Genomic DNA, 13,937 nt, shown 5'->3' on the forward strand with positions numbered 1-13,937 from the left:
CCTAGTTGTCTGAAAAACAACAGATTTGACCTAGAGGCATTACAAGATGCCATGTACTTGTTTTTGTTTTTGTTTTTGCCACGTATTTGTTCCCTGTAATTTCTTCAGCTCCCAAAAGTCTGGGTTCAGAACCAAAAATATTGGGATGAAAGGACAGAGAGGACATTGATAGATGAATGGATGGACAGACAGAGGGAAGTGGTAGAAAGAGAAGGAGGGACAAAGAGAGAAAAAGAGAGAGAGAGAGGTTTATCACTTGGAGGAAGATGGAGGAATCTCATGTAACACCACATCTCCTTGCATGCTTAGGTTTTCCAGCCTGCACTCAGGAACTGGACTCCTGGTTTCTGGAGGGCAAATGAGAGTTCTCAACCCTGTATACACAGAGGAAAATATCAAAGAATTCCGTGGACATTATTTATGGAGTACCAGTGGTTCTGAGGTCTCTGCTTCCCACTGTCAAAGTGGGCGAAGCTGCACCAGCCTGAATTCTCATTGGTTCAGAGTCATACTGGCCAGCTCGCACTGTCCCCAGTTGCACTATGTTGACAGCTGAAGCAAGAAACATATAAACACTAGTTGATATTTATTAAGCACTTGCCATGTGCTAGGTACTAAGAAGTCTTTGTTGGATTATATTTCATCTTCACAACAGCCCAAGGAGGTAGGTACAAAGCCAAACAATGGAAGAGCCAGGATTCAAATCCAGGTCTGTCTGACTTCAGAGCTGATGTCCTTTCAAATCTATACGATTAATTTATTTAAAGAGATCTCTGAACAGCCCTGTGCTGCAGCTGCTTAACACTAGGTTAAAGCTCAAAGCATGTCAAGTCTATGTGTTATTTACACCTTGCAACTGAAAGTCTTTTTCAAATGTCTTAGGTTAATTTTTTGTCTTATGAATGAAGGCACTTTCTGGGATAGATTTGACTTTTTTGTCGTGACCAAAGTTCTCACACTACCCTGCATGGAGAATGTTGGAAGAAAAGCCTATCAATGAACTGATTGTTGGGTACATGCAACTAAAAGTTGGTTGTAGGAATACACCCTAAACATCAGTTTGCCCTTTCCTTTGTCCCTTCTACAATCACAGAGACTGAGAGGGAGTGAGGGAGAGGAAGGGAGAAAGGGAGAAAGGCCAGAAGGAAGAGAGACAGAGACAGAGACCGAGAAAAGGGGGGAAAAAGGGTAAGAGAAAGGGAAAATAAGCAGACGGTTTAATGTTCTGGCTTGTGACAAGCCTTTGTGATATTAGACTTAGTCTAATAACTACACTAAGGCTCTATTATTGACATAGTCATCCCATAAAACTACAGCGATTATTTGAAAAGGTAAGTACTTAACCATTTGACAGCTGCGTTCACATACTATACAACCACGTACACTTACATACGGGCAAAACTAAGGGTTAGCAGTCGGCGCAGCCTCCAGTCGTAGAAGAAACACATGACTTTCAATGAGAGGAAATGACATAGCGATGACATCATAGTTTTAGGACTCACTCCAGCCACGCACATATATACAGCTGAACTGAAACATAAAGCTGCCCCACGCGTAGAACGCAGAGAATGAGCGTGCGTGTCTGCACCTCGTCTTTCTAAGGCAAGAAAGTTTCTCATTTGGCTCCTGCCAGCTAAAACCAAAGGTATGTTGGTGTGTTTCATTTACTTGTGAAGCCGTGTGCTCCTGACAGATCTCGTCTAGCGTCTGCTGAGGAAACAAACAAGTCTCTTCATTCTGAGACAAATGTGGCAAAGATCAGCAGGAGTTTGTCTTCCTGCAGCATCTGCTATTAGGGGCGCTTCCAGGGAGATTTGTTAAGAGAGCAATGTTTGACTTGGATGTAGCCCTATTCTGTACCTTTTCCCCCTCCAGTTTAACACTCTTTCCCTCTCTCTAGCTTAATTCATTTAAGCCAGCATTGATGGTACTTAATTCAGCATTTCTGGTCTCGTTTACCAGGCACTGTGCCTGGTCATTTGCCCTGCTCCTGTAATATTCATGGTCTCGCCTCGTGTTTGGAAATTGAACTCGGTGCTTATCATTCCATACTCTGGGACTATGTGAAAAACATCTCAAGCTGCGGGGAGTGATTGATTTCCATCGTCATCTGCAACTGCCTGCAATCTAATTTTTAAATTGACGCCACTGAATGTTACACACACACACACACACACACACACACACACACACTCACTCACTCTCAGCCTTGGTTGGCTGATCTGTAGGAGAATATCTGTAGTAAGCTATGAATAAGTACCCTTTACTGCTTTCTTGATGAAGGGGTGTGTCGAAGTTGGCTCAACAGAAAAGTTGAGGAAGGGTGACTGTTCCAACATAGCCAAAATGATGTCACTTTAGAGGAAAAAGTGAAGTCTATGAAAAGTGCATGTCATTTCCTTTCCTTGCCACCACTGCCACATTTTTTGGAAAGTGGAATGAATCTAATTTCTCCCAAAAGTTTTTTTTTATTTTCACAGCAGCTGACCCAACACACCCACACGAGTATCGTGGTATATGGAGGGCAGAGCAATAAGCCAGACACTCTGAGACTGGCCTCCTATCCTCTTCCACTGTGAGAAACTGAGGCAAGATCTTGTTTTCTGGGAGAAAAGCAGTAGCATGCATTTAGCAGAAAGAGCACAGGACAAGTATTAGAAGACCAGGATTTCAGACTGCCCTTGGCCGCTAACTAGATGTATGACTCTGGGCAAGTGACTTACCTGTCCCTGGGTGTTCGGCAAAAGAGTTGGCCTTGTGTAAGTATGAAAATGTTCTGATGCAGAATGAAAATCTGTAATGGCTCTTTGTGGTTACTGGGTATGTCAGCCTTGATGGGTTAAGTGCTTTCTGGGAACAACCCAATAGGTCAGCAAATGGATTGACTGTAGCCTGATATGTTTGGACAGAATAACAGATTCACATTACCAAAGGTAACCAAAGGTGAGGTTCTGTGCAGTAGCCTGGCCCAGTTGGTCATGGGTCAACCTCATGCTTTCTGATCTCAGAAGTACGGTGCTGCACTGACTGTTCTTTCTGTCATGTCAATTTTGGCTCACGGCTGGCATAAAAGACACTGTGTGCACCTCCTTGAAAGCCACTGCCAGGGTAGTCTGGCTCTGCTGTTCAGACATAGCCCATTCCATCTGTTCCTCCCTGAAAGAGAGGCTTGGTTCCACAGCTTCAGATCCAGGCAATGAACAGAGCAAGCAAAACTGACACGACTTTCAAGCTGTGGGTTTCTTACGCTGCTCAGCACGCTACACTGCGTCTTAGTTGGCCCCAAATGGATTGAAGTTGGAAAATATGGCAGAATTGGCCATTCAGTCTAATCCACAAATCCAACCTGTTCTTGTCAACACAGAGAAGATTCGCTTTTTCCTCTTCTGGCCTAGTCTTGCTATGTGGAATAAGGAGGTAAAATTAAACAGATTGAGGGTCACTTCTCAGAAGGCTTCATTGACAGTCCCTCCTGCTGTCTTCCCCACATCAATTCTGGGATCGGTTTGAGGTAACTATTCTGGCTCTAACAGCACCCCAGGGTGCTTCACTAACACTCCAGCACCACGCCATCCTCCTCTGTCTCCTCCGCTAAGACTGTGAGCCCCTGGGGAGTACCCACTGGCTCTTGTATGTGTCTACGTAGCCCCAGGTTCTAGCTCAATGGAACAAAGCAAAAGCTCAATATATTATAGTTACGGTTGTTATTACCATTTCTGGTGTTAAAGAAACAAATTTGTTTATTTGGAAGCCCTACGTAGGCGTGAAATACCCTAAGTCTCAATTTCCTCGTGTATAAAAAAGAAATAATAGTGCCTATTTCCTCATTTTTGATGGGTGAGGATTCATGAGCCAAAATGTATCAAGCACTCGGCATGGAGGTTGGCCCACAGGACTTAGTCAACACAGCTTAGTTATTATTTTTAGCCACAGTGTATATCTGAGGCAACTTGACGTTCGCATTTCTTGCTTCTTAAAAAAAGAGAAGGCCCAATTTCTTTTCAGAGAAAAAAATGAATACCTCTATGTCTTATCTGTATTTGGCCTGAAAATAAAGAGAAACTGCTCCGTATTGCACTGTTACAGGTCACTGTATCAGGTCCCAGAACAGGGGACCCCTGCAAAAGCAGCACCCCTGATGGTGGCTGAGTGAAAATGCACCACGGGCAAAAGCCTTGTGGAAACATCTACCTACCCTCCACCCTCACCACCACACACCCTTAAGCCAAGGACAGTGTCACTCCCTCTGAATTAAAAGACATGAACTTAAACATTGACAGACTGTTCTAGAAAGGGTGAAACATGCCCCTGTCCCTTGCACATTGTCATGGAATATCAGTACTGCTCCTGTTGACAAAGACAACCCAAGGAGAAAGGAGAAAATGTGCTGAGAAAAATCTGAGACACCTGAAAAGCGATGGGAGATAAATAAAAGAAAGGCAACCTGGCACAGAGATCCACGAAGAGGCTATTGGAGCATTTATCATTTTTCATTGATAACAAAAATAATGAAGAATTCAAAAGAACTAGCTCAATCTGTGCGTCACGTGCACGGCAGATAAAAGACACCCAGTTCAGAATGTGCGGAGAGGGAGGCCCTCCTCATGGCAGAAGCTTGAGATGTGTCCAAATACAGCAAGTGTGATATGAGATCATGTTGATCTACTTAAGATGGATTTATGCAGGCCTCCTACTGCTAGCAACCTGGGTCTGGTATTAGGTATGCATTCCCTATGTCATCTTAACTCAGATTCTACCAACTGCTCCTTTCGTGGCTCATACTAAGTCTTTGCTCAAAAGGGAAGGGAGCCGAAAGAAACAAAAAGAACATCCCTTTCAAAGTGCAACTGCAATCACAAACATGCATAATTATATATCAGGCTCTAATAATTGCCAATTATGTCCTGGAGATTTTGGTGTGGCGGTGTGTACAAGGTGTCCAGGTCGGGTCTGCCATTTCTGCAAGCATGGAGTTAAAAGTGATTGTCCCGTGCCATCGCTGTTAACCGAGAACGCATGCTGACGATGAATTGGGACTAATTTGGAAACATTCAGCTGCCTGGAAATGTGTGTGCATCAATTCCCTTCCTTCATAATTTATACAGCATTTTGATTGTGGTGCCTGGCGATAAATAACTGAAATGAGTTCTAACTGCTCTGAGATTTAGTCTTATGTCTTCACCACCGCTTTTTATATTCTCCAAGATAGCCCATATTCAACTTTACATGCAAACCTGGAATGGTATTCAGGAGAAGAGAAAAAAAGGCAGCCAATAGATCTTTCACTTCTGGAATTGAATATAAGATCGTATTCAAAGTGCAGCATTTACAGTCCAATGCTGAATACATAAAACATATGACCATTACAGATTCACCTTTCATTGCACAGCCACGCTCATAGTGACATATCTTATTGCTAGATTAGAGCTTTTAGCATGATGAAGGCATCTTTAATCTTCTAGTTGCAGGCTGGGCGCTCCCTCTGAACTGTATTTCTGCCTGTCACAATGCCCCCCACACCCAAGAGACAGAGCTCATAGAAAGCCCATGTCATTCACCAAAAGGCTGCAGCCACTTCGAAGGGGAAGTGCCTGGTTGGAAGTGTGTCATCTGCATGGGTCACCGTTTCAGAACGCCATGCTCTGCTGAATCCACAGGCAGAGGTCAGCCAATGCTGTTTTCTGGAAGTAGCCCAAAGAGGTAAGTCTAATATCACAGATATGCAGCCCATAGAAGCTTTGGCAACACTGAAATGACAGCTTCATGGAAGACATGAATACATGCTAGGTCCTAGGAAAACAATACACATTTCATGGAAATCAGTGCTATGGTTACGATGGATATGTAGTTCAACCAGCACATTTATGGAATGGCTTCCCAAATTCTTCTAACTCAACCCTGGACCTTAATGTTGGATCAGGACAGATTTTCATGGATTTTGCAAATCATAGAACTATGGACTGATCGGTGATACGGTTTCTTCTTTCTTTAATTTTTGAAACTCATAGTTCAAATCTTGAATTTCCATAAGTGCCTGCTCTTCAGAGTCAGTCCTAAACTATCCTCCAAAGTCATCTGACTTCCCCGGCCCCTGGATGTACTCAATATTCTAGACACAGGCCTTATTCGTTATAAATTCCCCAGTGACTAGCCTAGTGTGTGGCACTCAGAAGACATTCCACAAATCTTTACTGAATGAATGTGAACGAATGACAAAACGAGAACAGCACATGGCTTTGTGATGAGTAGATTAGCACCGGCGCGCTTTTCACTTACTTCCCACTCTTAGATGTGTTCCGGGCCTTTGTAGATGATGGAGAGTTGACACCTGGATTAGTGTTTGGAGAAACCCGTCTATCCTTACTATACCCACAGGAAGAATAGAAAACAATGACCACAAAGACAAAAAGCAATTAATCATTCCATTTAAAGATTTTCAAGGTCTCTCTCGCTGCCTCTCTCTCTTTCTCTCTTGTCAGTCAAAATAAAGCACGATCTTATCCAGTGGTGCCCTTCAAAGAGCGGGAACCATTGGTCAAGTTCAAAGAAAGTCCAGGCCCCAAAGGAAGCCCTAGGGAAAAATTTTGTATAAAAATAATTAGTCTTTAATATAAAATCCTTTATTTCCAATCTCTGGATTGTCTGTATTACAAGTTCAGTTCTGAAGCTGCTGACTTTTAGTGAAGTGCGTGGAAGCCAAATGACTTCTAAAAGTCTTTGGGTGATACTATCAGCTGAATTAATAATTTTTACTCATAATGTTAACGTGGGAAGAACACGAATTCTGATATTCTTTCAGGAGAAGCACCACCTGCTTCATGAGCGATTGAATTTAAATCTCCACCTTCAGTAACTCCACAGCTTATGTCAAACCTTGGAAACAATTACAAAATAAATCACTAGGAAGGTCTGCTTAATCTCATCAGGTTAATAAACGCAGACAAATTAATCACTTGAAGGTAAACAAAAAGGAATAATTGATTGGAGTCTTCTTGATTACTTTATTCTATTTTCTTTATCAAACTATTTTTACCATTATCTTCAATTCAGCTGCTCTGCCTTGAAATTATTACTTTACTTCATCTTCAGATTTCCATGGAAACCAATTCAAAGCCTTTCGCTCCACTTGATCATGTGTGGAATTATTTATCCTGATTTCATCAGAAAGATTTTTTTTGTTAGTAAGATCTACGTCAGCATAACCTTTTATGAAAAGTGAAGGGAAAAAAGAAAAATGCGTATCTTGGCTTTCAATGAGTATAATAGCGTCTTCCAAAGGCAGAGAATATTGTCTCAGACAATGTCAAAGAGTTTTCCAGATATTTATGAATCTTTTAAGCACCTCAGAAAGAGGTGCCTGCAAGTAGCTGTGTTTCTATGTGGGGTGGGCGGGGGTCACAAAAGATATTCTGCCCTGCACCCACCAGCTTTAAATGGCTACGTGGATGCGACTGGAACAAGACACAATCATGGCATCCTGGTGATTGCGAAGGTAATGCGGATGCGTGTGGGCACAGACAAGGGCTAATCAGAGAGTTAGCTCAAGTCCCTGCCGGGAAGAGTCAGTGACCACAAGGTCTGCAAAGCAGTCTCTGAAGCGGGAGACACAGAGACGAGCTCGTGTCCTTCTGTGGCAGAGTGGGCAACAGTGTCTCCCGGGAGAGGCGTCAGAAGCCCACTGAGGCAAAGTGCCAGGACTCTTACACAGTGCGGGGGCCCATTGCCAGAGGGTGCCGCTCACACACGCATCAGAACGTAGCCACGCTCTGAGTGGGGCGTGAAACGCTCACGGCAGCGCTGCCCCTGCCCATTCACTACGATTTCCTAGGAGAAAACGAAACAAAACCCTGGTTGTAGCTGGCACCATACCGGCTCTCCTCCCCACCCAGAACCAAATTCAGAGATTAAGTTCTCATGCCCAACAACTGGACAAAAGATTTTAACTCAGAAGAATTCGCAAGGATCCCTTCCAGAAGGGGGCGCCGTCTAGTGCAAAGGACACAACATGCTTTGTTGCACAATTCACGCAGGTCTCAATTTTTGGCTTCCACACCCTGGTCACTGGCCACTGAGCCTTCCTCCTTCCGCCCCTTGGTCAGTCGGGAGGCAGTGATACACTGTGCATTCTTACCCTGGGGTCACTCTCACCCTTCATGCCAAAGACTTAAGAATGGGTGGTCTGGTCACAGGACTCCCTGAGACCCGAAGTTCAGACTTCCCAGGTTCTATCTGTTGGAAGACGATCCATTCCCACTCTAAATTCTTGTGTTTGTGCCTTGGGTACAGGGTCCTTTATAATCTGCACAAGTGACCCTGTTTAAGCTCAAAGCCGGGGCACAACGGACATCAGGGGAAGCTGGAGGTGGCAGCTTTATTATTGGGAACCGAGGCTCTGGAGGGGGTGCTCCTGGAGCTGATGTCATTTAAAAGACAGGAATAAGGACCTCTCTGACCCACGGCCGATCTCGTAAACTGCCTGAGGCTGATAAAAACAAAACCTTTCTCAGAGAACACCATAGACGGAAGGTACGCCCCAAGACTAGGGGACAGGAATGAAATAACTCAAAATGTTGGCTTCTTGCCAACAGCAGAACTGTTGGGGTAAAATGCACCGACAGCGGGAGGCAGAAAGCAGAATGTGGCAGGCTCGGATTGTAGTTCAACTCCAGACTGTGGCGGAGAAAGACTAAGGGGGCATGGAAGGAAAGTGCCATGGGTTCCTCCCCAAGGTTCTCAGCTGTGTAGGTACGTTTGGGTCAGGTGCCATCATTCTGAAACCTTGAGACAGAAGGACCTGAGTTTCCAGAAGTGCCCCACGAGAGAGAAGAAGAGCTGCAGGCAGTGTGGGAGCCTTGACAACGTGGCAAAGTGCGGGACAAGGAGGCAAGGATTAAGATGTTGCCAAGAACCCTGGTCACTAAAATACCCATGAGCCTAGGGATTTACAGGAGTAAGTCCTGCCTGGTTTTAGGATAGATGAATGATAATTTGGGGGTACATGAGATGGGGGCGGGATGCTGTGCGGTAGTTCCCTATGTATCTTTAAAAAAAAACCACCCAGTTATCATTGCTGTGCCTGTCTGTAGACGACTGTCAGCCCTCTTCACCTGCATTTCCTCTTTGGTTTGCTGTCTGTGGTCTGAAGTCCCAGAGGGCATGAATCCAGGTTGCATCCATTCTCCCTGAGTAACTGCCTCCTCTTCTGAGCATAAGATTCCTTTCTCCCTGCCTCACAGACCAGCCTCATCAATGGTCTAGGAACAATTCCAGGTCACTTCCTGACAGGAAAAGTTATTGAGTGCCAGCACTCCTGTCAGCCTGCCTGGCTGTCTCCATTGATCAACTACCATGAAGTCCTCACCTAACGTGATCCACAGGTTCTTGGGAATGGTGACTTCAAGATGCAAAATGAAAGGAAAGAAGTTCCTGGAATGACGTCATTGTTCAAAGTTGCTGGGATTATTTTTTTCTCATCAACGTTATGATGAAATGACACTGAAAAAAACCATGTTATTTGAGGACCTGCTCTAAGCCACTTCCCACAAATGTCTCCAATATCAGAGAGATGGGGGAAAAAAATATGCTCTAAGTACATTGTATTCAGGTGGAGAAACTGACTAACCCAACTCTTCTGCATTTTCAAAGTGTTTCTGATAGAATAATTTGATGCTGAAATGGCATCCAGTGCACTTAACCTAAAATGGCAATCAGATCCACTCCAATCTGGATTTTTCTCTTAGGTCAGAGAGGTACTTAAAGGACAAGAACCTAGCAGTTTCAAACCCACTTGATTCACTTTCTTGCTGGGTCACATACAGGCAAACTTCTGCATTTTCTACAATACTTTGTAAGCTCTTTGTGGAATTAATTCAGCAGAGACCCATGAAAAATACTTCTGCTGCTCGAACTACAATAGCCCTGAAATTTAAAAAATTAATTTTCAGGGTCCTAGGAAATTGAAATTGTGTCTCGGAAGAGAGAGTTGGGCTATAACTATTGTCTGCATATCTCTGACTTGGCACTTAGCATGTGGTGCTTCTAGTGTTGTTTCTATTTTACTGTTTATCGGTCTCTCCACTAGCACTTAAGAGGATGCTCAGAAAATATTTGTCGAACAAACAAATGAAAAGTCTGCATTTGGGTTCAGCAGAAGGAGTGCCAGGACTAATAATCAGCGTCTGGCACTAGTGAGGGAGAAAAGGCAGTGGGCACACCCATGTCACCTGATTTCCATACCTGAAGTAGAATGGTCATGGGGATCTGGATTCTCATCACTGATGCTTGATCACCATGTGAATCACAAGGACGGGTCAGCTTGGGGAGGGTGCCCAAGCAGACTTGTTTGGATGGTTGCCTAGTGGCAACAAGGAGTCTTGCATTTGTACAGCTCTAGATGTTTTCCAGTGTGTGTTGTTGTAAGTGGTAACTGAGATGAAACCCAAGCTATTGTCAAGGGGTTATTTCAAGTCTCTTGGTGAGGGGGTGGGGGGGGAAGCCAGCTACTCTTTGCTCCCTCGAGATGATCCCAGGCTACTTAAAGTGCCCACAATGAGAAAATGCACTTAAAATCATATAGACCCTATCAGAGACAGAGGCTCGTCTAATCGGCTTCCCCAGCAGGTGCTCGAGTCCCGTCAGCATATCCACTGAGTGGTTGTCTTCTCAAAGGCTTTTAAATCATGATTGCTTGCCCATGAAAGCCTGCTTTTCTAGTTTCTAAGACACTCGCATTTCTGAAGTATTTCTGTCCTTGTTCTGTTACTAAGTAAGACAGTTCTTCAAATATTGATTTCCTTTAATTGGAGTTGATGAGGCTTCTTTATTCCATTTGTGTATCTTGCTAGGTCATGTCCTGAGTGGTTTTCTTTCTTTGCTTCAAACATTTTCATTTTCTTCCACCTGAATTGTCTAAATTAGAGTCCATGCCCCTTGAAGCACCCTGTTCCCCTTATCTATATTTCTGTTAATCATCAAGAAAAGAAAATTCAGTGCATTGAGGCTGTGCTTTCATTTAGCTGCCCTCAGTGGCTTCCCTTATGGTTACAATGCAAAGTGACTGAGGTTTTTTGAGAGGAGACAAAAAACTCATCTTCATTGCCATGAAGCCCAAGTGTAACTGTGACCTCTAACCTCATGTGTTCAAAGCATTTATTCAGGAATCTTGAGTTCTAGTCCTGGCTGCCAACAGGGCATCTAACTTCTTTCTCTCTTAGAATTCTCATCAAGAAAGCAGAGGGAATTAGACCAATCAGGTAAAGCATTCACTGATAAGCTGACAATTACTTTGTAATTGTAGGTCTCTGGAAAAAGGCAGCCAGGACATGTGCATTAACTTTCTCTCTGCCCCTCCATTAACTTTTCACTCTAACAACTCGCCACGGGGGCATCAGGGACTGCAGCAATACGCGTATTGATTATCATTGCTATTTTGTTCTCTTCACCTCTCAGCAGACGTTGTTTCTGTGCAGGGTAAGCGGGCACTTCCCTGAAGGCATCACTAGCACCAAGAGAGAACTCGAACCAGTTCCTAAATTATTTTACTTTCTCATTCATACCAGCTATTCACTCTGTCTTTATGAAGAGTTCAGACCTCTGGTAGCTCCAGCCTACCAGAAGCCACTGGATGGTGTCTTACTACTAATGTGCTCACATCAAGCTCTGGGCTCCTCCTTCAGTTAAGGGCAATGAGGAACAAAAAGCCACAGTTCTGGAATTGGATAGTTTGAGGTGAATGAGACTTGAAATATGATGGCAGCCTGGAGCAGGATGGCAGTCACAGGGGCAGAAAGGAAGAAGCCAGGCATGGCAGATCAAAAAGAAGTGACTGACTTGGGGTTGACTCCATCTAGAGAGTCAGAATAAAATCTAAATGAAAGCTGCAGGGAGAGTTTAGAGCTGAATGACTGAGAAAGGAGAGCAGCCGGTGAAATAGAGCAATCATTTGGGAGGGGAAGGTGGACTGGAGGAGACGATGATGGTTTGGTTTGGTGCATACTGACTTGGGGTGTCGATAGTGTTCAGCATGCAATTAGAGAGCTGGCATGGGTCTCGAGAAGAAAGACAGGGTCACAGGTACAGTCATTGCTCCAAAGGGGGTGGTCAAACCCTTGAGACAAGCAGCAAGGCTCGAGGAACGGTGACCCACTGTGGTGAACATGCCTTGTTTCAGGGAGCAGACAGCTAATGCCAGGCCCTGCTGATTTCCACCCCAGTGTATGAGGATTTACATGTGTGTTACAAAGTCTTGTATCCCTGGGATTCAAGTAAAAGAGTGTGAGCCAGGAAACTTAGTTATGTGGAGTTCAATGCTAAGGTTAATGAGGCCTTGATCCTTGTGTTCACCAGAGACTTTCTTTTTTTTTTCTTAAAAAAAAGATTTATTTATGCATACAAGAACTGGGGTACAGGCCAGGCAGACTGACGGAAATACACTGCTGAGGGGAGCAGTGGGCGAGCCAGGAGAGGTCTGCTGTGCCATGTGCGTTGCTCCCTGGCTGGCCGGGGATCGAACTTGTGCTGCAGAGGCTGTGGACAGCTTCACAGTGCAGTGCTTAACACCTTGTGTCACCAGGGAGGCCCCACCAGAGACTTTCTTTATCTCATGTTTACAGTCTGTGCCTCTCCACTCTCCTATCTCAGTCAGATTTTGTACGATGACAAGGTGAGCTGGGCCCCAGGAGATGAGGTGTGTGGTAATCATTGCTAACCCATTCCCTCACCTCACAACGCACTTTCCAAGCTGCCATCACCTTGGTGTAAGGACGACAGCCTGGCAGATGAGCAAAACTGAGGTTGAACCTTGGCTTCCCTTGCAGCTCTCATCTTTTGTTTTTGACTCCCCTTTGCCAAGGACTAACTAAATGTCAGGGTTGCACCACTGGTAGAGCTGAGCCCACTCCTATTTTTTTGCATGGTTCCCTCCCCTTGTCCTGTTCTTAGTCTCTGCACTGTGCCTCACGACCAGGCAGCCTCAGCCACTCTCTCAGTACCACTTTTCCTGGGCAGTACGAGGATGGAGCAGCTTAGTAGTGTCCGACCAAAGCTGGGAGTGAGGCAGCCTATCTGGGAGGAGATCAAAGGTTTGCCCTTGAAGAGCCAAAGTATCCTCGGCTTCAAATTGTATTTAATTCATGGCATGATGTGTAAGGAATTGTGGCCATTGCCTTAAGTTGGCAAATTTGCTTAAGAGGCAAATGTTGGCTTTAGCCCTGGGTTGCAAGCTACCATGCAATCCCTTAACTTCTCTGGGTCTCACTTTCCTCATCTGCCGGTACTATTTCTTTTCTTTTCTTTTTTTTCTTAAGATTTCTCCATTTATGCATACAAGAGCTGGGGTACAGGCCAGAGATGCAGGGGTGGGGGGCGGTGAGAGGATTCACCAGAGACAGAGCGGGGAACAAGACAGGCAGACAACCACACTGCTGAGGGGAGCAGCGGGCAAGTCAGGAGAGGTCTGCTGCGCCATGAGGGTTTCTCCCTGGCCGGTCAGGGATCGAACTCGTGCTGCAGAGGCCGCGGACTGCCCCATAATGTGGTGCTTAACCCCCTACGCCACCAGAGACATCCTGCCAGTACTATTTCTTAAAACCATAGCATAGTTTTAAAAAATACATGGAAAAACCTAAATGGCCACCAACACATGAGTGGATAAGGAAGCTGTGGTCTATATACTCAAAGGAATACTACCCAGCTATTAAAAGAGATGAAACCGGGCCTCCCCTGGTGGTGCAGCGGTTGAGCGCTGGGCTGCGAAGCTGCCCGCAGCCTCTGCAGCGCCGGTTCAATCCCAGACCGCCGGCGAGGGTCCCGCATGGCGCGCAGACCTCTCCTGCCCCCCGCTGCTCCCCTCAGCAGTGTATTTCATCAGTCTGCCTGTTCTGTTCCCTGCTCTGGCTCTGGTGAATTCTCTCACTGTCCCGCGCTTCTGACTGTACCCA

At 45.1% G+C, this 13,937-nt stretch overlaps 1 protein-coding gene across 3 annotated transcripts in view; it reads right to left on the reverse strand.

Moving 5' to 3' along the window:
* The window catches only part of HS6ST2 (heparan sulfate 6-O-sulfotransferase 2), a gene marked incomplete at its 3' end in the record, with an annotated part of 256,996 nt that overhangs the window by 28,622 nt on the left and 214,437 nt on the right, over positions 1–13,937 (reverse strand). For 2 of the 3 annotated variants that reach the window (XM_084258028.1, XM_084258027.1), the window contains one exon: positions 6,277–6,363. The exons of the other annotated variant lie outside the window; for it this stretch is intronic. In XM_084258028.1, the coding sequence (XP_084114154.1) occupies positions 6,277–6,363 (87 nt within the window). The remainder of the gene's footprint in view (positions 1–6,276; positions 6,364–13,937) is intronic. 3 annotated transcript variants of the gene reach the window in all.

Source organism: Talpa europaea (genome assembly GCF_964194135.1).
Source record: "Talpa europaea genome assembly, chromosome: X".
Taxonomy (NCBI): Eukaryota; Metazoa; Chordata; class Mammalia; order Eulipotyphla; family Talpidae; genus Talpa; species Talpa europaea.